At 34.2% G+C, this 26,746-nt stretch overlaps 2 protein-coding genes and 1 non-coding gene across 3 annotated transcripts; 1 reads left to right on the forward strand and 2 right to left on the reverse strand.

Moving 5' to 3' along the window:
• Positions 1-10,449: 10,449 nt before the first annotated feature.
• LOC130956472 (U5 spliceosomal RNA) lies at positions 10,450-10,568 on the reverse strand. The gene has a single exon (XR_009077130.1). It is a non-coding gene; the product is annotated as a U5 spliceosomal RNA (small nuclear RNA).
• Positions 10,569-13,145: 2,577 nt separating this feature from the next.
• On the forward strand, positions 13,146-15,334 carry LOC130969304 (30S ribosomal protein S1, chloroplastic-like). Its single transcript, XM_057894967.1, has 6 exons — positions 13,146-13,799; positions 13,885-13,965; positions 14,288-14,569; positions 14,650-14,760; positions 14,836-14,922; positions 15,011-15,334. The coding sequence occupies exons 1-6, from the start codon at positions 13,251-13,253 to the stop codon at positions 15,113-15,115; spliced, it is 1,215 nt and encodes a 404-aa protein (XP_057750950.1). The 5' UTR covers positions 13,146-13,250; the 3' UTR covers positions 15,116-15,334.
• A 492-nt stretch (positions 15,335-15,826) lies between these two features.
• On the reverse strand, positions 15,827-26,031 carry LOC130969293 (E3 ubiquitin-protein ligase UPL6). Its single transcript, XM_057894957.1, has 26 exons — positions 25,637-26,031; positions 25,346-25,443; positions 25,096-25,223; positions 24,479-24,590; positions 24,012-24,192; positions 23,479-23,661; positions 22,798-22,980; positions 22,185-22,260; positions 21,881-21,999; positions 21,469-21,770; positions 21,197-21,293; positions 20,778-20,921; positions 20,281-20,364; positions 20,116-20,202; positions 19,810-19,950; positions 19,571-19,696; positions 19,256-19,354; positions 19,010-19,077; positions 18,353-18,419; positions 17,781-17,951; positions 17,611-17,700; positions 17,287-17,367; positions 16,930-17,003; positions 16,775-16,846; positions 16,503-16,592; positions 15,827-16,392 (listed from the first exon to the last, which is right to left on the reverse strand). Exons 1-26 carry the CDS (start codon positions 25,793-25,795, stop codon positions 16,326-16,328), a joined length of 3,099 nt encoding a protein of 1,032 aa, XP_057750940.1. The 5' UTR covers positions 25,796-26,031; the 3' UTR covers positions 15,827-16,325.
• Positions 26,032-26,746: the final 715 nt, after the last annotated feature.

The raw sequence follows: 26,746 nt of genomic DNA on the forward strand, positions 1-26,746 counted from the left end.
GAATGGACTCTGGAATGCGAGGAGGCGTTCCAAGAGTTCAAAAGGTTCTTAAGCCAACCTCCTATCTTAACCAGACCAATACCGGGAAAAGACCTCGTCCTATACCTATTCGTAGCAAACAAGGCTGTCTCGTCAGCCCTGATCAGAGAAGACGAGGTCGGACAACACCCGGTCTATTTCATCAGTAAGGTCCTGCAAGGCCCTGAACTAAGGTACCACAAACTAGAAAAGTTTGTCTACTCCTTAGTAATAGCCTCACGAAGGTTACGACCTTACTTCCAGGCTCATACAATAAGAGTCCGCACAAACCAACCCATGAAGCAAATCCTCCAAAAAACGGATGTTGCAGGGAGAATGGTTCAATGGGCAATAGAACTCTCCGAGTTCGATCTGAGATATGAAACTCGGACAGCAATTAAAGCCCAATGCCTCGCCGACTTCGTTGCAGAATACGCAGGAGATCAAGAGGAAAAGCCGACTACATGGGAACTCTATGTAGACGGATCCTCCAACAAAACGGGAAGCGGCGCGAGCATAATATTGGTAGATGAAAAAGGAACCCAAATAGAGGTCTCCTTAAAATTTGAATTCCCGGCTTCAAACAATCAGGCAGAATATGAAGCCCTGATAGCCGGATTAAAGTTAGCAGAAGAAGTTGGTGCTACAAAGGTGATGATCTACAGCGACTCACAGGTGGTAACCTCCCAAATAAGTGGAGAGTATCAGGCAAAGGACCCCAATATGAAAAGGTACTTAGAAAAAACCTTGGAGCACCTCGGGCACTTTGCGGAAACTGAGGTCAAACACATACCTCGGGATCTAAATAGTAGAGCAGATGCCCTCTCCAAGTTAGCAAGTACCAAACCAGGAGGAAACAACAGAAGCCTGATTCAAGAAACCCTCCAAGAGCCCTCGGTATCCAAAACAGAAGACAGACAAGAGGCACTCGAGGTAGTCGGTTTAAACCTCGGATGGATGGATCCCTTAGTCGAATACTTGAAATTCGACATCCTCCCTAAGGAGGAAAAGGAGGCCAAAAGAATCCGAAGGGAAGCACAGCATTACACTTTGGTAAGAAATGTCCTCTACCGAAGAAGAATATCAACACCATTATTAAAATGCGTACCGACCTCAAGGACCGCCGAGGTGTTGGAGGAAGTACATAGCGGGATCTGCGGAAATCATCTCGGAGCAAGGTCATTAGCCAGAAAAGTAATCCGAGCTGGATTCTACTGGCCAACCTTGCAGAAAGATGCCACGGAATTTGTGAAAAAATGCCAACCATGTCAGATGCACGCAAATTTCCACGTAGCTCCACCAGAAGAGCTCATCAGTATCACTTCTCCCTGGCCTTTCGCAAAATGGGGAATGGACTTGTTAGGTCCTTTTCCCCAAGCACCGGGACAAGTTAAATACTTGATCGTGGGAATAGATTACTTCACAAAATGGATAGAAGCAGAACCGCTAGCCACTATCACCGCTCAAAGAAGTCGCAGGTTCCTCTACAAAAATATTATCACAAGGTATGGAATACCTTATTCCATCACTACAGACAATGGAACCCAATTCACCGATGCCACCTTCAGAAATCTAGTGGCCAGTCTGAAAATCAAGCACCAGTTCACCTCGGTAGAACACCCACAAGCTAATGGGCAAGCCGAGGCAGCTAACAAGGTCATACTGGCAGGATTAAAGAAGAGACTACAGGAAGCAAAAGGAGCTTGGGCTGAAGAGCTCCTTCAGGTGTTATGGGCTTATAGGACAACTCCTCAATCCGCCACAGGAGAAACACCCTTCCGACTAGTCTATGGCGTAGAAGCCATGATTCCAATAGAAATCAATGAGCAAAGCCCAAGGGTAATTCTCCACGACGAGGTCGGAAATATACGAGGACACAAAGAGGAGCTCGACTTGCTCCCCGAAGTCCGAGAAGGCGCCCAGATAAGAGAAGCTGCGCTGAAGCAAAGAATGACTACAAGATATAACAAAAAAGTCATTCGAAGAACATTTGCTACAGATGACTTGGTCCTAATCAGAAACGACATTGGAGTCAACAAATCAGGAGAAGGAAAGCTCGCCGCAAATTGGAAGGGACCGTACAAAATCAAAGAAGTATTAGGGAAAGGTTATTATAAAGTAACCGACCTGAACGGCACTGAGCTACCAAGGTCGTGGCATGCTTGTAATATGAAAAGGTACTACAGTTAAAAGCGAACTCTACTCCCTGATGTACTCTTTTCCCAACTTCATGATTTTTTCCCAAAAGGGTTTTTTCTGGAGAAGGGTTTTTAACGAGGCATCATAGTAGAGACTAAAGGAAAATAGGCTATCAAGACCCTTAGTAGCAAGAAGATACCTTCCTAATTAATAAAGATCTTTTTCCGTTCATAATATCTCTTATATCCTTATTTATTTTTCTAAGTCCTTCTACGAAACGCGCCGACTTAAGCTCGACAAAACGTGAAAATCCCATGAACCGACCTAGATGGTCGTCAGGATAAAACGACGAGGTACAAGTCGGCGTAAAGAGGTTACATGAGTCGATCGTAAAAACTCGGAAAACAAATCCGACTCATAAGTCGGAACAACATTCCGAGTAGGTAAAACTCGGAAATACACCGATCCTTAAATCGGAGCGTAGAACCGAGTAGAAGAAAAACGCATCGCAAAAATAACCTAAGTCATAAGAACTCGCTAAAATGAAAGTCGAGTATGAGGAACAACAAAAGAGATATGAAAACCTAAGAAGAAGTTTAAAGGGCATCCCAAGAAAAAAAGTCCTTAAACGAAAAAGTCCGAAAGACAAACAAATCAAAAGGTTTTCAGAAAGAGATCAAAAGGATTTTCAAAATATCGAAAAGCATACACGCACAAGGTAACGCAAAACGCACAAGGTAACTCAAAACCCTTATCCAAAAAGGGGCATTCACCTTTGTTTAAAAAACCCTTACCCAAAAAAGGGCACAGATCAGGATATTTTGTTTACGGCCTTAGAAGGCCAAAAGGAAATTGTTCACACAACCACCAACAATGAATAAGTTTAAAAAAGGGGGGCTCACAGGCCGAACCCCCATATAGCCATAAAAAAACAAAGTTATCTTTTCAAGGGAGTATAGGAATCACCACCGCCAGATTCAGGAGGGGCGCCGCCAGGACCAGTCGGAGGAATGGAGGAAGAACTCGGAGATTCTTTAGAATGAGGAGGAGACTCGATAATCCTCTGCCCCCGAGTCTTCAAATCTGACTCGGAAACAACCTCGGGAGCGGGAGGATCCACGATAGCACCATCGATGACGACCTTGTCAGGATGCAAAGAAGAAAGATCCAAGTCGGGAGCGATAACTCTGACTTGTTCCAGGAAAATTCTCCAAGACTCCTCGGCGCCATCGGCAATAGAGTCCTCCAACTCGGCGTATGCGTTCCGAGAATTCAACAAGTCCTTCCTCACGGCCACAATATCCTGAAATAAACTGTGGTAGCTGTCTTGTGCCGTTTTCCTCAAATTCGCCTCCAAAGTACATTGAGCCCGCAGCTTGCCCTCTTCCTCCTTAAGGTGATCCCTCTCCTTCCTTAATTTATCTCTCTCCTCCTTCAACTCCTTCTCATGTTTTTCATAAATAAGAAGCCTCCCCTCCAACTCCTCAACCCTCGAGGATGCCCCCAAAGAGCTGAGGGGAGCCTTCTCAAAAATGTCCAAAAGTTTGCCACAAACACCCGCCGCCCTAAAACTCTCCTCAGCCATGGTGGTGAGGTGGTTTCGAACAGAAACATCATCCATACTGATAAAAGAAGAAGAGCCAGACTCTGGAGCCTTACGCTTCTTCTTTTCTGGCTCGGAGAGAATTTGGGCAGAAGGGGGTGGTCGAGACAAACTCGAGGAAGAAATGACAAGGGGTTGAGAAGGAGTGCCAGTATTTTTAGGAGGAGGAGGAGGAGGAGGAGGAGAGGTGATCGCCCTGGCACCACCAGACCTAGCTCGGGACTTCGCTTTAGCCTCCTGGACCCTTTGGTAAGCCTCCTGAGCATTCTTCCTTGCCATATCTACAAGAAAAACAACCAACAGTTATAAGTCGGTAACATTCAAGTCGGTAGAAACAACTCGAAAATCAGGAATGCATGCACTACCTAATTGAGATTGAACAAAAGTCGGCGTTCCCTGGAGGATTTTTCTGGTATCCAAGTATGGGGCCCTCCCCCACGCTTCTCGGAAAAACCCCACAATGGCTGCCTCCACCTCGTCCAGGTCATCTGGACCATACTTTTCACGAGGGGAGGCCGCCAGCCAATAAAGGGGAAAGCGAGGGGAAGAGTGCTCATAAAGGAAGAAGGGATGGTGACCATCTACAGCTTGTACTTTGAAAAAATAGTTTTTGAAGTCATGAAAAGATTCGTCGAAAAGGGTGAAAATCCTCCGACCTTGTATGGCTCGGAAGGATACCCATTGCTGTTTGTTGTTTAGCCCACTAAAGGGCTTAGTCATATGAAAAAGAAAGAAGAAAATCCTCAAAGAGGTCGGAAAGTCTAGAGCGTGGCTAATAAACTGATAGATCTTCAAAAAACCCCAAGAATTGGGGTGAAGTTGAGTAGGGGCAACTCTACAGTGGTGCAAAACGGATATCTCGAAATCAGAGAAAGGAAGAAAAACACCCAAACGGGTGATCATACATTCGTACATGAAGAAAAAATGAGGGGCCGCCTCATTAACTCTACCAAAACAGACCCGGTCTTCAGGACCCGGGATTATCAGTTCATATTTTGGCTCGTCCTCCTCCGAAGTACAGAGCCGATGATGAGTACGAAGATGAGTAATAAACTCAGCGTCGACCAGGGGTTCCTCCCCAAGGACAGTGTCATCAACCCACAAAGAAAGAACATCTACGGAAGCCATTTTTTATATATAAAGAAAAGTGGCAGAAACCTACAAAAAGAAAAAGGAAAAGGAAAAATCAAAAAACACGACCCCTAAAGAGGAGAGATACAAAGTTAGAATCTACAGGCCAACCTATCCACTCACGACGCAAAACATGCAAACATAAGGCATGACATGGAAGAAATAAAACTAACCTTTATCCAAGAAATGAAGGTTGGAGAGAGCGGAAATCTTCGAACACAAGAATACAGCACGAGCAAGAAAATAAGAAGTTTGAAAGATTGCAGAAACGGAAAAACGAAAGAGAGGGAAAGTATTTATAAATAGGCTAATGGGCATAATGGTAAAAACGAGGCAGTCATTAATGAGACTGCACCGTTACCAAAGCCCTCGATCCCTAAATGATCCCTCAACGGACACGACGCTTGAATTGACGTAACTGTCAGAAACAAAAGGTCGCGAAAATCACGTCGGTTTTAAACCCGTGAAGGTCGGCTACGAACCCGAGTTAAATACTTGAACCCAAGCCTTCAAAGGATCTTGGGCTCAAGTAGGGGCACTGTTCATACCCTGGCCCAATGTTAAGGGCCCAGGTCCAACCAAAAGGCCTGATCCAACAGATTAAGCCTAGCAAAGCACCGACCTCCACTTAAGAAGTCGGTGTCAACCACGACTTAGTATGAAGAAGTCGGTTATGAGATTGGCTGGCAGATAAACACTCATTCAAATGAGTAACCGCCCCTAAAATCTCTCTAACCACTTCATAAAGCCATATCTTAACCTCCCTAAGATAATGGGACGGTTAATATCCTAAAGATACGGCACTACTCCAACGGTGGTTATTGGCTCACCACTATAAGTACACTGACACGCCTCAGGTATCTCTAAATCCAATACTCTCTAGACCTGCTCACACTCTTGCTAACTTAGGCATCGGAGTGTCTTTGCAGGTACCACCCCCCATTCACTCACGCGCGCAAGTCGGACGGAGCCTCCCGAGTTGCAGATACATCCGGAGTTCTCCTCCTTCATACACTTGGGCCGTCAAACGTCATCCATCTTATTAATCTCCGGTTACCCACCGTAACATATCTCTTATATGATGCTCATTCCCTTCTCTTAAAAAAATTGTAGTTTTTGCTGTTTTAAATCTTTTTTCATTTAATATTATCAGATTGTGCTATTTTGTCTTATTTTAAATTTCGTTTCAAAAATATCTTTACAAAAATTTCTTTATACAAATAGAATAAAGCTTTAAGCAAAATATTTAATCAAGTCCAACCAAATTATTAATAAAGATTTTAAATCTATATGCACTCTCTTCTTCTTCTTCTTAATGTTTCAAATTCACACGTGCATGTTCTTCCTCATTCCTCCTCCTCCTCTTCATTTTTTGTTATCTTTCTCTTTAATTATAGTTATCACTAGTATTACCACCACCTCCTTTTTCTATTTCTCTTCTTCCTCTTTCTTTTCTCATTTAATTTTTTTCTCCTTTCCTTTGTTCCCTTTCTCTATCATCATCATCATCTTCTCATACGTATGATAGTTATCGTTATTATTTGATTTTTGTCATATTAATGATGTTGTCTGATTTAAAATTGATTTGGATGTATTTTTATTTATAATTGAAGTGTATTTAGTCTCATCACTCCGATTTGATATAATTAGATCATCAAAATATAATTGTAGTGGTTCTGGTGTCATTGAAGGCATATTGATAAAGTTATCCGATTTAAAATTAATTTTGGAGATGTTTTTTGTTCATGATTTAGTCTTGTTTTCGTACTTGTTTTTGAACTAAGTTTGTACACACAACATCAAAAATAATTATTATATGAGAAGCAATACTTCTAAAAGAAGATGTAAGAGTAACAGAAAAAGAAAGAAAGAAAGAAAGAAGAATTAAAAAAAAAAAAGAAAAAAATACAACATTAATGAAGACATTTTTATACTTTTGTAATAAAATTTCAGTGTCAAAACTAAAAAGTTTATGTTATTGACTTATTGCTAAAAAACTTTGGTGTTATTTTGCTGATAAATTCTATACAATTTAAAACTCTTCTCCCTTTTTTCTCTCATTTTTTTACTGTTTCTTCTTCTTTTTCATCTTTTTCTTTTTCATCTTTTTCATCTTTTTCTTCTTATTTCATTTTTTTATAATTTTTCTTATTTCACTCTATTAAGAGGAATAAAACAAAAAAAATAAAAATAAATTAAATAAAAAATAAATAAATAACTTCAATAATACATGAGAAAGAGAAGGAGAAGAAGAAACAAAATTTTCGGTATTATTTTTCGATAAATTTTTCATACTTTAAAACTCTCGCCTCCTTCTTCCTATTATCATAATTGTTATTTTATCCTCTTAATAGGAACTTATGTCACTGTTAAGAAATTTTGGTGAGAAATTTTTATGTCCCACTTAAAAATTTTTGGTGTTATATTTCTAATAAATTTTATATAACTCAAAATTTTTTATTTTCTTTTTTTTATTCATTTTTTTCTTTTTGTTTGTCTTCTTATAATTCATCTTATTTTATCCTCTTACCAAGAGTAAAAATAAAATGTTCAAATAAGAAGAGATATAAAATGTAAAATCATTAGAAAAAAAAAGAAGAAAAATCGAAGATGTAAAAAAAAATTGAAACATATAGATACTTTTTTCTAATAAAATTGATTTTTATTGTGTTTGAAGTTTAAACTAATTTGGTTGGACTTAATTACTAAAACGAATTGAATATGTAACATGACTGATATAAATAATAGTATAAAAACAAAATTTTTTATGGTGACCGCACATTTTTGTTCAAATAAATAAATTAAATATTTTATTTATTTAAATAAATAAATTAAGATATATTTATATCATATTATTTATCATGTTTACATATATATAAAATAATTATACAAATATTTTATTTATATTATAAATAAGTCATTTTTTTGTTATATATGGGTGCAAATAAGATAGGTGAAAATTTTTTAATCGAATGTCGAATAGCAATATAAAACGATATGAAAATTGTATGTACAAAAGTTTAATTTTTTCAAATTATTTATAGTAAAATAAAGAATATAATTTATTATTATTTAGATCATAAAATTTAATGATAAATTAGTATAATATGAAAAAAAATTATTAATAACTACTTCTCTCATTTATTTTTTCAGAAGTGGTTTCTATCTCTATTTTTAATTTTTTAAAAAAAATCAAAGTAATACTTTTTTTAAACAAAATTAAATAATACTAATTAAAATACTAATTTTAGTTAAAAAAGGGTAAAAAACCATATTAAGCCAAATGAGTCAAAAAATAACGTAAATACGCCAAAGCAAAAATCGTTTCAGCAATAAGCCAGAAGCTATTTTTATATAATTCGAACCAGCTTGGTTCGAACTCCATTTCTACATAATTCGAACCAGCTTGGTTCGAATTATATACAAACACATACACACACATAATTCGAACCAGCTTGGTTCGAATTACACATAATTCGAACCAGCTTGGTTCGAATTACACACAAACACACGCACACACTAATTCGAACCAGCTTGGTTCGAATTACACACAGTAATTCATGGTATAATTCGAATTATGCTGTTAAAAAATTAATAATTTATTAAAAAAATTTATTAAAAAATTTATTAAAAAAATTAGTAATTAAAAAATTAAAAAATATATATTTTTATTTCATACGTTAAAAAAAAGTTAACAAAATATTTAATTACGAGACTTCTTTAAAATATTAATGAGCTATCAATTTGAATTCCATACTATACTTTTCTGTCCATTTTTAATAGTTCATGAATATTTTTTAATAAATTTTTTTAAATTATACTACAAAAAATATTTTATCCTATGCAAAACAATTTAAAAAAAATGGCTTAAAAATGTTAGGAGTACTATAAAAATTTGTAATGTTATAATAACTTAGGTAAATACATGCATGTACTCAAATTTTAAATAAAATACTCTACATAGTCAATAATAATTTAAAAATGAAAGAAAATATTTTATTCCATACAAAATAATTAAAAAATATATTTTATTCTATATAAAATAATTTTAAAAAATGGATTAAAAGATGTTATGAGTACTATAAAAGTTTGTAATATTCTAGTGATTTAGGTAAATACATGATAAAAATATTTTTTCTTTAATTTCTAAATTATTAGTGACTATGTGGAGTATTTCTTTAATGTCCTAAGTCATTAGGACATTACAAATTTTTATATTACTTCTAACATCCTTTAAGCCATTTTTAAATTATCATGAATATTTTTAATAAATTTATTTAAATTATACAAAAAAATATTTTATTCTATGCAAAATAATTTAAAAAATGGCTTAAAGGATGTTATTAAATTATTTTGCATAGAATAAAATATTTTTTTGTGGTATAATTTAAATAAATTTATTAAAAATATTCATGATAATTTAAAAAATGGCTTAAAGGATGTTATAAGTAATATAAAAATTTGTAATGTCCTAATGACTTAGGACATTAAAGAAATACTCCACATAGTCACTAATAATTTAGAAATTAAAGAAAAAATATTTTTATCATGTATTTACCTAAATCACTAGAATATTACAAACTTTTATAGTACTCATAACATCTTTTAAGCCATTTTTTAAAATTATTTTGTATAGAATAAAATATATTTTTTAATTATTTTGTATGGAATAAAATATTTTCTTTCATTTTTAAATTATTATTGACTATGTAGAGTATTTTATTTAAAATTTGAGTACATGCATGTATTTACCTAAGTTATTATAACATTACAAATTTTTATAGTACTCCTAACATTTTTAAGCCATTTTTTTTAAATTGTTTTGCATAGGATAAAATATTTTTTGTAGTATAATTTAAAAAAATTTATTAAAAAATATTCATGAACTATTAAAAATGGACAGAAAAGTATTGTATGGAATTCAAATTGATAGCTCATTAATATTTTAAAGAAGTCTCGTAATTAAATATTTTGTTAACTTTTTTTTAACGTATGAAATAAAAATATATATTTTTTAATTTTTTAATTACTAATTTTTTTAATAAATTTTTTAATAAATTTTTTTAATAAATTATTAATTTTTTAACAGCATAATTCGAATTATACCATGAATTACTGTGTGTAATTCGAACCAAGCTGGTTCGAATTATGTGTAATTCGAACCAAGCTGGTTCGAATTATGTAGAAATAGAGTTCGAAGTTCGAATTATATAAAAATAGCTTCTGGCTTATTGCTGAAACGATAAAAATTATGTACTCTTTTAAGTACTAATTAAATTAAAATAGTAATACCAATAGATAAATAAAATACCTTCCAATATATATTAATAAACAAAATATTTAACTTATTTATATAAAAAAATTAGCCATTGCCAACAAGGTACCAATAGACCCCATACATTCTCTTAAAATTAAATTAACTTGTACCTTATAATTACAAAGAGAAATAGATAAACCTAACATCCTAGAAAAAAAATCTAAAACTAGAAATTAGAATTTAAAAGAAAAAAACATGATTAACAAAATCTCTCACAAAAATTTTTTTTACTATATTGCAGAGTTCTCTTAAAAAGAAAACCCTTTACAAAAATAAGTGTATGCCGCTTAAAGTGACAAGCACACGGTATTCTTTAGTAAAAGGCGAAAGAATAGTTCGCTATGTGCTTGTAACGCGACTCTGTATTTTACAGCCTAATAGTTGTTTCATTTTATAGTGCTTGGACTTGCTTTCTCATTGCTCCTTAAACGATGTGGGCTCTGTAAATACACATGCTAATGCGATCCTGCGTGCTTCACTATCCTGGATATCTTTCCCATTTACAATGGCCTCTCTCTCACACCCTCAAATCCATGTTTTAAATTTCGCATAATGAATTCTTTCTTTGAGAAAAAACTTGAATTTGATTTTTCTAATTAAGCTCCAACCACAACACATATGGAACAAGATATCAATAACAATAATTAGTATATGTTGATACTTGAATTTAAAATAGCAGTGCCTATTCATTCATACGTAATAATAAAAACAACACTTTAGATTTGGCATATTATTTTGGACTTATAGATTTTTGAATTGGTTAAATAGAACAATAAATTATAAAACAAGATATGTTAAGCATGTAACTTCTCCCCTATCGAATACAATTTTTTAGAGAAAAGGACAAATAGGTCCTTTACCTTTTGATTTGCAGACATTTAAGTATTCGAAAATTTGAAAATATATTTAAATTCTGACATTTTCAAAACCTAGACATATTGATCTGTTCACTTGAGTCAGTTCAAACTCAACAGAAAAAATCAAACATGAATCTGTTTATAGGATGCATACGTGAAAAAATTTTTAAAATTGAACAAATTAGATCCTCGATAAGAGATCAGCGACTTAAATGTATTTTTAAATTTTCAGAGACTTAAAATGTCCACGAACCAAAAAATCAGGGATCGATTTTTTCTTTTTCTCTTTTTTTATGTATTTAAAATTTGTGTCTTATTTTATTTACCGTGTAAACGAAATATATTTATAATTAAATTGTTTATACTGTAAACGAGATAAATAAGAAGACACAAAAAAAAATAAATTGGGTTACCTAAACTCATAAATAAAATATTAAAAATATTTATTTACAAATAAATCTTTATTAATGTTTAGTGCACATAAATAAATAAAAGGAATAATATACATTATTTTTATCTATATTTTTTTCATCTAATATCAAAATATATGAAATTATTAGAAAGTTGATATGTGAAAAATTTTGTTTAAATGAAAAATAATAGGAGTAATAATTGAAAGTTTGAATTTATCATTTTATTTTCTCTCTCATACTTAAATAAGTAAAAAATTTAAACATATGTATTTTTTTTAAAGCATCAAAAGATAAAAGAATTAAACATTTTTATTTAGAAATGAGTAAAATGATAATTAAGTTCTTGAAGGATTTAAAGTTAGATTAATTAACTCTTTAAAGAAAAGAAAAATACCAATTAAATCATTCACAATAATAAACAGTAGACATATTATATCTTTTTTAATTGATATATTTTTTTAGAGAATTATAGTCTAAGATTAAAATTCTCATGAACTAATTAGTTAGGACTCCTAATCATTGTTTAAATAATAATAGCATGAAATTATTATGATAAAATTTTTATTAGCCCTCATTTTTAAAATTTCAAAACTATATTAATTATTAAGAAAAATAGTAAAATTAAATTAGAAGAATGCTAGATGGTCATCAGGATTTATTATTTTTAATCATTAATTTGTTGCCAGTATATAAAAGTATGAGATAAAATATGTTGTTGAATAAAGAAATTAAGTTAATGGCTAAGTAATAGCCAAAAACAATAAATTTAGATGACCTCCTAACATTTTTTCCTTGAAAATAACCAAATTTGAAGGGTAAAATATGGGTTTAATTACTCTATTGGTCCTATAGTTTTGCGAAATTTTTAATTGAATATTTGCACCAAATTTTTTTTAATTGAGTCTAAGGATGGCAACGGGGCAGGTAGGGGCGGATTTTTGCTCTACCTGACCTCGCCCCGCTTTACAAAAATTCGCATCGAACCCGTCCCACTTCTACCCGCGGGTAGTAAAATGTTAAACCCTACCCCACCCCTGCGAGTACCCGCCCCGCCTCTACCCGTTCCAATAATTATTAAATCCAAAAAATAAAATAAAATTTTAAAAATTATATAACCATTATTTATATTCATAACATAAATTAAAGTAAAAATTTAAATATAATACAATATTATTAATCATTTTACTAATTATTTTATATATATTACATATATTATATATTAAAAATATATATATTTATATATCTATTATATATACCGGGGCGGGTAGGGGTGGGTTTAACCTAAACTCGACCCTGTTCCGCCCCGCCCAAGAACCCGCCCTGCTAAAATCCGTCCCGGTGCGGGTGCGGGTAATTACTCGCCCCGAACGGGTAAGGGCGGGGTGGATACCCGCGGGTTCGGATAGTGTTGCCATCCCTAATTGAATCCCTACATAGGGACTTAATTGAAAAAAAAAATGGTGCAGAGACCTACTTAAAAAAAAAAAGTACAAAGACCTAATTAAAAATTTTGTGAAATTATAGAGACTAATAACAACAACAGAGTAATTAAACCTAAAATATGTGTAGAAGAGAAAATGAAGAAAAAGAATAATTTGTTGAAAATTTGGAAAATAGAAAAGTAGTTATAGGAGTGAAAGTAACCAGTTATCCATATCAGCAGCATATGAATTGTGAAAAATAGTGGACAAATAACAATACACGTAGCTTAGCTTATCTGTGTGTGAGTGAGAAAAACAGGAAGACGAAGAAGAACATCAACAACAACAAACATGGCTACTTCTGTGGGTCACCAATTCCCACTCTCTTCTTCGCGCTTCTCCAAACCATCATTCTCTTTCACTCAGAAGCGAAGCTCCCTCACCATCGTCAACTCAGTGGCACTATCCAATGCGCAGAGCAAGGAGAGGCTGAAGCTGAAGGAACTCTTCAATGAAGCCTATGACAGGTGCCGCAATGCTCCCATGGAAGGCGTTTCCTTCACACTCGAAGACTTCACCGCCGCTCTGGACAAGTATGACTTCGATGCCGAAGTTGGCACCAAAGTCAAAGGCACTGTGTTTGCCACAGATGCTAATGGAGCACTCGTTGATATCACAGCGAAATCTTCTGCGTACTTGCCACTACAAGAGGCTTCCATACACAAGATCAAGAATGTGGAAGAAGCAGGGATTGTGGTTGGATTGAGAGACGAGTTTTTGATAATTGGTGAGAATGAAGCTGATGATAGTTTGATCTTGAGCTTGAGGTCTATGCAGCATGATCTTGCTTGGGAACGATGCAGACAACTCCAAGCTGAAGATGTTATTGTCAAGGGTAAGGTGGGTTACTCATGTTCTTCCTCTGCTTCAACTCTCATCTGAAACCAATTAATTGGCTCAATTCTGATTTGAGTTTTCATGGCAGATTGTTGGTGCAAACAAAGGTGGAGTGGTGGCTGAGGTGGAAGGCCTTAGAGGCTTCGTTCCATTCTCACAGATATCAACTGTTAGTTACTTCTAAAACTTTATTTATATCAAAATTGAGATTGGAGTTAAGTCTCAGAGTGATTTCGAGATTAGCCGGATACACTAAAATAGTCTTTGTTATTCTAATTGTACTAACTACGTTTCTGAGATTGGCAAAAGTGCACTGCATTAGTCTTTCAACCTTTTTTTGTCGGGTGACTATCATCATTAGATGATTAGAGACTAATGCAATGCACTTTTGCTAAGATCTCAGGGACGCGACCAATTTCAAAGACCACTTTAGGACTTAATTCTTGAGATTGAGACTGAATGTAAATATTTGTTATCATTATTGTGTTTAGAAATCAAGTGGAGAGGAGCTTGTGGATAAGGATATTCCTCTCAAGTTTGTGGAGGTGGATGAGGAACAACAAAGACTTGTTCTGAGTAACCGAAAGGCCATGGCGGATACCCAATCACAGCTTGGAATTGGATCTGTAGTGACAGGATCTGTTCAAAGCCTAAAGCCATACGGCGCCTTCGTCGACATTGGTGGAATCAATGGCCTCCTTCATGTGAGTCAGATCAGCCATGACAGAGTAGTTGATATCTCAACTGTTCTTCAACCTGGTGATACTCTCAAGGTATGTGCTTGGATTTGAACTTTAAACTTTGAAGGCAGTGTGTTGTGTGCACTTGATTGAATCTCTTGTTTCTTTGTTAGGTGATGATCTTGAGTCATGATAGGGAGAGAGGAAGAGTAAGTCTTTCCACCAAGAAGCTGGAACCTACACCTGGTGATATGATCCGTAATCCAAAGCTTGTCTTTGAGAAGGTATATTGAGACTTTGAACAATATCAATGGATTCCATTAGGGTCAAGTTTATGATGGATGAATGTTTTGTTCTAGGCTGAGGAGATGGCTCAGACATTCAGACAGAGAATAGCTCAAGCCGAAGCTATGGCTCGTGCTGACATGCTTAGGTTCCAGCCTGAGGTACTTTAAATTGAGATCATAATACAATTTCAATTCTTGTATGAAGGACCCTAGTGAGTAGTGACCTCTTTGCTCTTTAAATTGATAGGGTGGATTAACTCTTGGGAGTGATGGGATATTGGGACCAATTACTTCAGACTTGCCTGAGGAGGGACTGGATTTGAGTGAGGTGCCTCTTGCTGAAGAATCATGAATTCATCATTTTTAATTGTCACCTATTTTCTTCCCGTTTCTTTGCACACATTGTTGTATTATTGTTTTCATCCATCAAATATATTGTAAGTTAAACATGTCGTAGTACAACTATCAATGTGCTATCATCAACAATAACTTTTTAGTTTTTACAGCAAAATTACTTCAGATCCTTCTGTCATTTGAATACAATGAACTATTAAGCTTCACAATATATAAATTCTTTTGTGCCACTTGAGAAAGCCAATGATATAGGTCATCTTTGCAGTTGAAACGGTGAAATTCCCACTGCATGCAGGTCACTGACGAAAGCTGCATCTCAGTTAAAAGTGAGTGGATAATGACAACCTTTGAACAGTGTAAGAATTTTTAATCTTGTTAATTTACTAATGGACAAACTAGAGATATTACTAAAGAAAGTCATACTACATTTAAAAAAAACACACACTACATATAAAACACGCAATAAAAAAAAGTATGAGAGTGAGATAGAGTTATTAACCGTATATTGACGATCACCTCAACTCTCTTACTATGATTGCATTTTAGTAACTAAAATTTCTAGTATTCAAATTTTGGCTATTTTAACTAATTTAAAAAATGATCATTATACGAGCTTACTCCTTAACATGCCACATTTGCCTCCAAGTTAACGGAGAAAACGTGCCATTGACGTCCGGTTACTTTCAACAGACGATGCCAGACTTCCATGTATTAGAAAATCAGTTTCCTACTTCCATAGATGCTTTTGTTAGCATTTGCAAATTCATAAATACAAATTATTGTCTCTCCTTTGTGTGCGTGTACAAATCTTTTCATTTTTTCGTCAAAATGTTCCAGCAACTCTCTTTCCATTTGAACACTGGAGGTGTGGAGTGCTATTTTAATTAATTAATGATCAGAGAATAGAACAAATCAATTATGATTAAAAACATAATTGAATTGATTTTACAGTTTCCAATGACACTTTATATATGTACATTGAGAGAGAATACATTGATGAGCAATATCATGTAGGAATATATATACAATATACAATAATAATAATAATAATAATAATAATAATAATAATAATAATAATAATTTTATTCTTAGTTGTCTGCCATCTGATTATTTTGTCGTCTCCCATGCCGCTCTAACAGTGTGTCCATAAGCCATTCCTCTTTCCTCCAACAGCATCCAGCTAAAATTTCCGATTTGCATTACCCCCTTTAACTTAAATCAAAACCAGCATCGGCATTTATGGCATAAAGCAATTTGGTTTCCAATTGCTCCTTACTGCACCATTAATTATAAAATGGGTACATTTGTTAGCAAGCAATGACACATTCAAAGAACTCAACATAGGCACCGTTTTCTCAATCTAAGAAAACTAGCTTAGGACAAACCTTTGATAAGGTGGAAGCTTTAGCAGATTCATACAAGTAGCTGACGTTGGTAATCGGTCAAGAGCTTCCTCCGATGCAGTACCAGCAGCCCTATAAGAACAGCAGGCATTAGACAATTCCACTTGGCCTCATTAATTACTCTTCTAACATAAAAATAAATTGTGGTTAGAGAAAACAATTTTGGATCATATCTTCATTATTTACAAAATTAATGTTACGGATATATCGTCGATATCAGAAATTCAGAATATAATTTCTGTAGTATCATTCACCTTTGTATGCAAAACAAAGGTTCAAGATATCGGAAACCCAGCAATGGTCCACGAGAGCAACCTGTCACAAACCTATAGAAAGGTTAAGTTTGTTATCCATGCTGAACTCAGTAATAAAAAAGGGCTATTAAATCATATATCTATGTTTATCTTACTTCAGAAATTTCTTCCTGTTTTCCAATGAAAAGCCTTTGAGAATCTCCCAAAACATCTCAATCACATAATGATCCTATCAGAAGAACTCACTTGTTAGAATTTAGAAGTGCCTACTTCAAAGATAAATGTGACGTGTGTGTGTTGGCCACCGATAGCTTCTTTCAGTCTTTCTTTTTCCCCACTATTGATTAATATCATGGATTTGACCCTAGTTCTTATGTATATCTAATGATAAGAAGCCAGAAAGACTTTAAAAAAGAGTCTCAAACTGATTTTTTAGCATGATTATAATATCATTTGAGTGTTTCTGCTAAGGATTTACTGACTAAAAACCACATAGGCGCCAAAGAGCTTACACTGTGATAGCCTCCTGCATAGTTGGTATGCTGCCGCAGATCATCGACATCCAAGCTCTCCAGTGAACCTGATATCAAAAGCTGTGGAAAACAATAATCTCAAGCAAGTTAGGTAAAATATCACAAAACAACAAATATTCATTTTATTTTCATTCTCTTTTGAAACTAACTTGACGTTTATGCCAAAGCAATGAAAATGGCACCATCCAGTTTGATCAAATATCAACACAATGGAAGAGCAAGTATTGAAAACAAAGATTATTACGGAAAAAAGAGAACCACAAAGCTTTCAAAACACAAAAGTGGACAGGCTTATAACACAACCTGAAGTTCATGTTCATTAAACATGTCAATCCAATCCTTCTGAATAAGTTGCTGAAATCCCCTCAAGAAATGAGAACTTTGTTGGCGTATCTGAAAGCATACTTATTTTTATTATACAATGGAAAGAGGAATTGATTTTGCAGTACAAGATGCAATCCGAGTTACTTCACCTGAAAATTCAAGCGGTGATTTGCTACAAGATGAATAAAAGTAATGACATTTTCATTAGTAACACGTAGATTCCTTCCCCCCGGGAGCAGTTCCTCCTCTGTTTGCTCACCATATTCATTGTTTACTATCACAAAGTATAATTCCAAGTCTGATATGTCACCATCATAATGCTGTCGAACAAAATAAGATCATGAGGGCAAAGATTGAGACATTACAAAAACAGAAGAATGTCCAACAAGGAAACTGACCACCTTTACAATTGTGTCGTGCTCAACTAAACCCAAAGTCCACGTGAGAACATTATTTAATTGCAATGTAAAAATGCTCTACAATTTCAATTCACTTCAAAAGTGCAATGTTGTAGATGCAAATATGCTAAAGACAAAAAGAACAGACCTATTTCAATTGCATTAAATCTTACCCAATTTCCAACAAAATTGCAGAGATAAATTAACAACAAACATGGGGAAACAAAGGTTATACATTTTTCTTATCTATTGGATGCATATGCTAAAAAGAATAAGATTTTCCAAAGAACTGAGACAGATAGAAGCCAAAGAAGTGGCATTACCTTGAGAAAAATAAGATGGCGATATAATTCTGGGTCCAAGGAAGGCAAGTCATTCAAATAGTTGTACCTGATGTAATGGGAATTAGAAGAATAATAAGAAGGCAAGAACTATAGCAACTTATAATAGCATGGTGATGCCAGCTTTTCTTCTAACATTTAATAGGACTTTTGCAAATTCAGAGTCAAACCACTTGCTAAAGTAGTAAATCAACAAACACCAACTTCATAATTTGTCTTTATATTTTCACCTAGCAAATCTAGACAAATAACTGCTTTATCTATGAAAACCTCTTCAATACGAAAAAGGGTATTGGGCAGAATGCAGTATATTACTAAGTATTTAATACACTAAAACCAATCCAATAAAAACTTTGAGCTGAATTTTGTAATTTTTTTCACATCTTGTAAGCCATAAGATTTACTTCTATTAACTAGGAACTGCATGTGGTTAATTAATTCCTAGAAATAGTATTTCTACCATCTACACATTTAAAAAATTGTTAAATATTTTCATTTATGCTTTGTGAATCTCACAATAGCAAATGCAGATACAAGCATATATTCTAATGTAACGAAATCCAGGATTTGAACATTGAAAAAGTTCAATTTAAATGAATAAACTACCTAAAGCAGAGCAAAAGACTCCTTGAGTCTTACTTTTGTTTAAGTTTGCTCAAGAAGAATGTAGCAAATGGTATATCAACCAGAATTCCTTCAAACATGGCCTGCAATATAATGGTAACGGTGAACTACAGTTCCAATTAAGCAGTATAGGAAAAGGATGCAGACCAATTCAAACTAAGTGATAAAAGATAGAATAGCATGCAGTATTAGATTACTAGATTCAGTCATTTCAATGTAAAGGTCCACTTTATTCAAGAGCAAAAAGGCAGGAGAACACACCTTTGCAAGAAGAGTGCCAAGAAAGTGGAAAAATTGGAAATGTTGTTCATGTATCATTCCTGATCCAGGATTCGGATAAAGCAGGTGATCTGCTGTTTCCTGGATGCATTGACATACAGCAAATCAAGAATCAATAATCCATAATGTCCACACCACAAATATAAAGAAAACAAAGGGAGCAGAATTGAAGAAACTTCAATCAGTTCCCCCACAAAATTGGAACCATATTTTTCACTTGCTACAGTAATCTTAAATTTGGTAACAATGGATTCTATGTCAAAATAACCAAAAAGAAGAGCATAATGTTTATATGACCTTGAACAATCCATACTGCACATCAAAGGCAGCACGTGTGATGTTCTCCATAAAATCTTTGAATATTCCACCACCATCGATTCCCGCCTCTTCAACTCCAAATTCATTGACAAAAGTCACACGAATCTGTAAAGCAGAATAACAAACAGTCACTCTTATACAAGGACTTAATGGTTCTCTCAAAGAAGGGTTGGCAATCATTCATAAATTCGGTACTAGGTCTTAGACAAAAATTTTACCAGTCCTCGAAGATTATCTTCGGACAACTGACTCATTTGATTATAAGCATCTTCTAAAATGCGATCTCGTTTTATTCTGAACCGGTTTCGAGTAAATCCAGCCTGAGAACCATGTCTTTGCCTAACTGCAGCTAGTTGAGACTGTTGAAACAGTAACTACATTATAGTCCCGTAAATTGTAATGAAATCCAACATATAATTATATGCAGAAACTTATGAAAACTATTCCATTGTTGTCTATTAAATAAAACAATCATACAGAGGTAACCATTATCAAAATAAAAGCCAAGCAGAGTAGATTCTTACAGAGAATATTTTAACCCTGCTCGTAAATGGTATCAAGAAAGGGGCCTGCTTCAAAATTTCATTTGCTCGTGTGTTTTCTGTTACAGCCTGTGGGAAAAGGATTATACAACTAGCAACCTAAGCTTTTGTTCATATAACCTTAAAAATCAATGATAATGAAAATACCTGGGAGATAAAAAAGTCATTCACCCCATCTGCATGAAAATCACTGGGGGATGTAAACTGCCGCCTGTTGTTCCAATCTTGCAGCTTAGGGAGGTAAATCAAAACACAAGTGAGAAAAAAGTCATTGTATTATAAGGTTACTCATAGCAAATGCACATGGATTTCTCTTCCAGGAGCAAATATCAAAGATCCCATAACGTGGATTATAAGACTAAGGAAAACCCAAATAAGTTTTTTTAAAAAAATAAAAAAAGTAATTAGAGATGAAAGAGTGGGAGTAGAAGATATCCAGTCTAACTGTTTATTAGTGATAGACACTCGCTGAAATTCTCAGAGGAATAGAGCAAATAAGCTATAAACAACACCCTAGCTTAAAGCAAAACCCTAAGAAACACCCTTTGCCACATAAATGATCTAAGAATATAATTTTCCAGAATAATAGTTAAAAAGAAAAAGGAGGGGGAAAAAAAGATATACAACCTATGGATTATCTCTACCTGTGAAAGAAGCTCAGAAACCACAATGCTAACCCTCTGTTGAATAGCTTCAACAGACTGCCTCTTACTAGCCGAACTGGCTGAAGCAGATTTCAGCAAATTAGGATTTGTGGTATGATTTACCCACAGCAGCTGCCATAAAGCCTGCACAAACCGAAAATTAACATGAAAAAGTTGTAACTGCAAATACATTTGTAATTGGAATTTTAGCAGAAACCATGGGCAGCTTTAGACTATATTCTTGGCTTAAGTGTTAAGACCACCAGTTTACAAAAGGTATGACATATTGGTCGCATATATATAATGAAAATTTAATACACCTTATCAGGTGCCGACTCTGTATCTGTTAACAAACCTTTTTTCCCTAAGGAGTTCAATCATAAAATTCTCAATCTTTCCTACAAAGATAATAATCTTACCTGTCTCAATATAATGATAAGGCTTCTGATATCCTTCAGTGACAGTGGCCTCTCCTGCTCATAAAATTCCTCATTATCGACTATCATAAGCATGTGCCTGGTAAGAAAGAAAACTGCTTAAGTATACACTTAAATAGTTAAAATCAGTTAGCTCAGTGTAAAATATCAAACATTTTAAGAGGGGAAAAAACGAGAAACCAATGAGCAAGAGAAGACAGTCTGTGAACCCATACAAGCATTTATTGAAGAAGACCATGGTAAAAATGTCTTACTTGTAGACAGGACAGAATACAGCCAGTGGTAACAGCCAACCAGGTGCATCACCTGAGAGGTATGATAACCACTCAGACAAAGATGACCATTTCTTATTTTCATGGCACCGCTTCATAAAATTCCAAAGCATAGGAACAAGTTCAGTTCTGTAAGCAAGCACAGTCATAATCCGTTCCATGGGAAGTTTGTTGAAGGTAACATACAAAAACCCACAAGCTGCACCAACAGCTGCCACCTCTCTATCATCCGGTCCATACTCTAAAGCATTGACAGATGAAAGCTCTCTAAATAGTATATTTGTCTGCATATGTCAAAAGATAGTTATGGATCAATTTTAAATAGAATACAAAGAAAATTGGAAATCAAACAATTGACATGCTAAATACAAACGTCATTTGCAACATGGTATACCAGATGTAGAAGGAAGCGAGGGTTTATGGCATTATAAATCTGCTGCTCCAGTTTCTTATCTAAAGCTACTTCCGCAGCTGCTTCATCTTCAATCATATCATCATCAAGAATCATTGAACCTGATGCAAACAACACCAAATCAAGAGTAGTACTGAACACTAAGGACAGCCATCTCAATTTCGTAAGACTATAATAAATTTTAAAACCATAGATTTTACAATGATATTCTTTTATGTAATTAATTGATCCAGAGAATGAAAGCTTCAAATGAAAGAAAAATTGAGGATACAATAAGAAGGCATACTTTCTCTATTATCAGATGTTCTCACAGAAGGAAGTGCCTCCATTAGAAAGGTAGTAACAGCAGCAAGATCTACGGCCTGAGTGAAAACAATAATAAGGAAGTTAAGGCGAAGGTTCAAACTTCAACTCCATGGCTGAAAAAAAGAAGTCACTTTCAATGTCAAATATAGCGTCATTTGATCCATGTAGCCGACCCCACCTAATAGGATAAGGCTTTGTTGTTGTTTTTGCTGCTGTTGTTGTTAATGTCAAATGTTAAGAATAATGCTGTAGAACTCTATTAATTAATATAAAGTCTAAATTCAATCCAGTGGCACATTTTACACATTCTAGATATTCAACTTCTTCGCCCAAAAGAAGGAAAGAAATATATTGACAATTAATCCTTTTCCATTAAAATCAACGTCAAATTTGAAGTCGCTATTTGTATAATCTTTAACTTCGAATATATCATTACATCCTTTGTAAATAAATTCAATATCAAAGTTCCTTCTGAATCAAATGTATATCCATCAAGACAACAACTTTTTTCACCAAGTAAGGTGAGATATATCAGAGAAATTAAATAGTGAAAGATAATAACATATGAAATACTGCAGCTATAAACACTTTACCATATCAAATGAACACGCAGGCTGAGATAAAGCAACTCCAGATGTTTCTAATATATTTCCAAGCATACATGCATAGCTAGGAACTTCATTTGACATATCTTTGGGTAGCGAATTGATTAGATTTTGCCCAAATGTTGCCATATGATGAATATAATGTTGACTCATGCCCTCTGCTGCAAAAACCTGAGTACGAAGAACAAACAAAATAGATGTGAACAAATAAAGATTAAAGCAGCAGATCAGGAAAATGGCAAAAACACAAGGGGTCACTCCAGGGAAAAGATAGGAGACATCAAGAAGACACTAACAACCTGGGGGGGTGGAGCCAAAAAGGAAAAGGAGTGTTAAAATAAGTCACTCTTAATCATCTCAAGCATTTATTGAACCATTTACCCTGAAGAGTTTGATCCTTTGGCTTTTCAAGATTTTTATCATCGAGGTTTCTAGTTCTATGTTACTTCGTTGATTCTGTCTATATTGTAATAAAATATTTCCTGCTTACAGTTTTTATCCTTAACATTTATGAAACAGATAGACATCCTCATAGACTTTCTTTTTGGATAAAAGGAATCAGTGGTAAGAAGGTGGGTTAGTGCAATCCTTCTTGACTCATACCGTAATACATCTCTTAAAATATTAACCATCACGCAACCCCAACAAATGGAAATATGCAACACGTACCTGTCTTAAGTTTGGGAAGAGATGCCACACGAATGGAATAGTAATGATCTGTGATGCAAAGCTATATCTTGGATTGATATCTGAACAAACACATGGTTTCTGACCAATGTGACAAATTACAACCATAAGAAGACGCTCCAACGATGATCCTTTTCCAATGGGAAAATAATTTTCTGCATTATCCTGCAGCAGATCACTAGATACTTTAAGCATTTATATGACAAATGATATAATATGGAAAAGGAATAAGATCTAAATGACATTTAGTCAAAGTCATCTGTAAACAGGATGGGATGAACTCTTTCCCCCAGTAGGGTAGGAAATCACTATCAACATGTTGAGGAATAGGGTTTAAAAATTGAGAGAACCATCCAGTTTGATGTCATTCATCTTAGGGTTTAAAAAACTTTCATCATATAATGCATATGCAGAAACCTAACAAGCAGCAATTTGGGACCTAGCTCACTCCCATATTTCTGAAACACCTCACAATCTGAAAAATCATAAAATAACTGGACTTTGAAAGATGTTACCTTTCCTGTAAGGATAATCTCTCTGAGTAGCCCTAATGCATTGTTTTGAAAGAGATATCCTACTATCTTGCAGCTCCATGGCAATTTGGGATCAATTAACAATACTATAACTTCCAATAAAGGCACAGCCGACGCATCCAATTCCTCAGGACTCAATAAAAGCTGATCCTTCAACTGATTTCTATTCCGCAAAAAAACTACATAAGAGAGCTAGTAAAGAAACCCAAAACCTAAGTAGCAAAGTATAAGGACTTCTAAAAGTTATAATGAGATTTAAAAAATTCAAAACCCAACAATGGAATATGCTTCAAAAATATCCATGATGAGTACAAACTTCTCTCTAAGAAGGCCGTGAAATAAATGCATATCAGTGGCATCAAAATTATATCAAAGAGAACAACAACAATTAGCTAGATTCAAAAGAGCCAAAGGCCCAGAAAATAATGGATATAGACCATGGAACTAACCTATTCTGATGTAGTGCACAAATACAAGAATATACAAGTTGCTTCACTCGGTAATTCACCAAACCACCCGTGGATGAGTAATCCACACCAGCAAAATGTTTGACAACATCCCCTGCAGCGACATATTAGTTCTCTAATAGAAGAACAGAAGCAAGTATCTACAGTATTATAGTATACCCACAATATTGTTTCAAACATAATTTGGGTTTCCGATAAATAGAGTTTATAAACAAAAGGAAGATAACAAACAATTGGGAGAAGAGACACAAAAAATAAAAAATAAAAAATGACATTGAAAACTGCCACTTTAGCATATTCAGCAGAATTTGAATTCTGTGAAATTCATTCCTATTTTTCCCTTTTAATGATAAAAGGAATTCAAAAAGGACAGCTTCATGCATATCCAAAATGTCACTTGGAAAGATGTACAGCTTAACCAGACACAAAACAATAACCATTTAGTAAGTTGGTTACAGCACAAATCCCTTCGTCGTTGGATTAAATGAACAGATGTAAAACAAGTATACATTCCACTCCATAAATTCTTTCCAAACACCTAAAGATACTTTTAGAGTCGTGTAAAAGCAATGGCGAAAGGAACGTTAATCAACATTTACCATCTTCGTGAACGAACTGCTGAAGCAATCGGCATATCTGCACGAGAACTAAAAAATCATCTATATTGTCTGCCTTAAAGAAATAAAGGAACTGGCGAAGGAAATCAGAGTTGACACAGAAAGAATTCCTGAATCCACAGAAAACCATATTAACAACTCGGGGTTACAAAATGGCACAATGTTCAAGTAAGATGGTGCCAAAACAAAACTAATCACTAAGCTAAATTCAGGGACGAAAATCAAATTTCACCTGTCTACATTCTGGCAGTACTTGCCATAGGTCTTGTAGAACTGCTCTCGCAACCTAGACTTTTCAAGTCTGACATCTTTTCTCCCTCTGAAGCATTTCTGCAGCTAGAATACGTCAACCATTTGCCACAACACGCATAAAACGAAGCTGATTTTTTTCCACTACAACTAAATTGAGCTAAACTACGACAAACCAGAAACTCTAACTAACTCCGCAACAAATCCACTACTATATGATGATGAATTGAGCAAGTTCGAGTACGACAAGTAAATGCAATGAGTAATGCAAAACCTGAATTTTGAGCGCAGCAGAGTTCTGTTGACGGTGCCAGAGGCGGCGGTTGCGTTCGACGCGAGTCTGTTCTAGAAGGTTCTTCCTGTCCCTTTCCTTGGAGCTGCGACCGCCCAAATCGACGCGCTTCCGCGTAGAAGGATCGCCGCTGAAGAACATTTTGTCGGTTGCTAATTTAGAAGTGGAGCGATTCAGGCCCTAGCTTCCATAGAAGAACGAAGATCGAAGGAGGCAAAGTGAGAGCTGAGGTGGCTTCAGGTGAAAGAAAAGAAAAGTGGTGCCCTAGAATACACTGAATGAATCCCAAAACCTCGGAAGCTACTTCTTGTTCAGAGCGGCAGAGAAGAAGAAAAGAAGAAAAGAGAAAGCAGGTTTATAAGAAACTGGATTCCCAATTCTCCAGTTAATTAAAATGCAACATTAAAATATTATTAGAACTTTATTTATACACTAAAAAGTAAAAACATCTATTATATATTTATCTTAATGAATCATTTTTTTTTTATCGTATCTCTTAGTGTTTGTTGGATTGAGTGAGTTTCTAAAAAAGCATTTTTATAATTTTTTTATTTTATAAAAAAATAAAAATAATTTTATGTTTGAATAATTCATACAAAAAGATTTTTTTATTTATCAATTATATAGAGCTTATTTGGGTGAAATTTTAATAAAATATCTTTTTTTAAATTATCTTTTTTTAAAAGTTTTTATGAAAAAGTAAAAATAATTTTATATTTAGAGATTTCATGCAAAAGGATCTTTTTATATACCAATTATGTTTCGGTATAATAATATAAAAGTACTTTTTTGTTTATTTATTAGATACAAAAATATCTTTTAAAAAAGATGTAAATTATAATTTCTCAAAAAAAGATGTTTATTTTAATTTTTTTAGTGCTTTTATTTTTACTATTAGAAATTTGCCAAACACGCTAAAAAATAAAAAAAAAATTTATATTAAAAAAATATTTTTTTTTATCAAAATAATGGCACCCAAATGAGTTCTATATATTTGGACATATCATATAAAGATACTTTTTGTTTATTTATTACATAAAAAAATATTATTTTAAAAAAAAATCTTTAAAAAAAGATGTAAATTATAGTTTC

This window comes from Arachis stenosperma, chromosome 1 (genome assembly GCF_014773155.1).
Source record: "Arachis stenosperma cultivar V10309 chromosome 1, arast.V10309.gnm1.PFL2, whole genome shotgun sequence".
In the NCBI taxonomy this organism is placed as follows: domain Eukaryota; kingdom Viridiplantae; phylum Streptophyta; class Magnoliopsida; order Fabales; family Fabaceae; genus Arachis; species Arachis stenosperma.

Excerpts from the sequence above, each read along its gene's own strand:
- LOC130969304 (XM_057894967.1), top strand. The coding sequence starts at position 13,251 with ATGGCTACTTCTGTGGGTCACCAATTCCCACTCTCTTCTTCGCGCTTC. Across the intron at positions 13,966-14,287 it reads CATTCTCACAGATATCAACT|AAATCAAGTGGAGAGGAGCT; the intron begins GTTAGTTACTTC and ends TATTGTGTTTAG. Across the intron at positions 14,570-14,649 it reads AACCTGGTGATACTCTCAAG|GTGATGATCTTGAGTCATGA; the intron begins GTATGTGCTTGG and ends TTTCTTTGTTAG.
- LOC130969293 (XM_057894957.1), bottom strand. The coding sequence starts at position 25,795 with ATGTTCTTCAGCGGCGATCCTTCTACGCGGAAGCGCGTCGATTTGGGC. Across the intron at positions 24,591-25,095 it reads GCAGTTCGTTCACGAAGATG|GGGATGTTGTCAAACATTTT; the intron begins GTAAATGTTGAT and ends ATGTCGCTGCAG. Across the intron at positions 22,000-22,184 it reads AACATCTGATAATAGAGAAA|GTTCAATGATTCTTGATGAT; the intron begins GTATGCCTTCTT and ends TGTTTGCATCAG.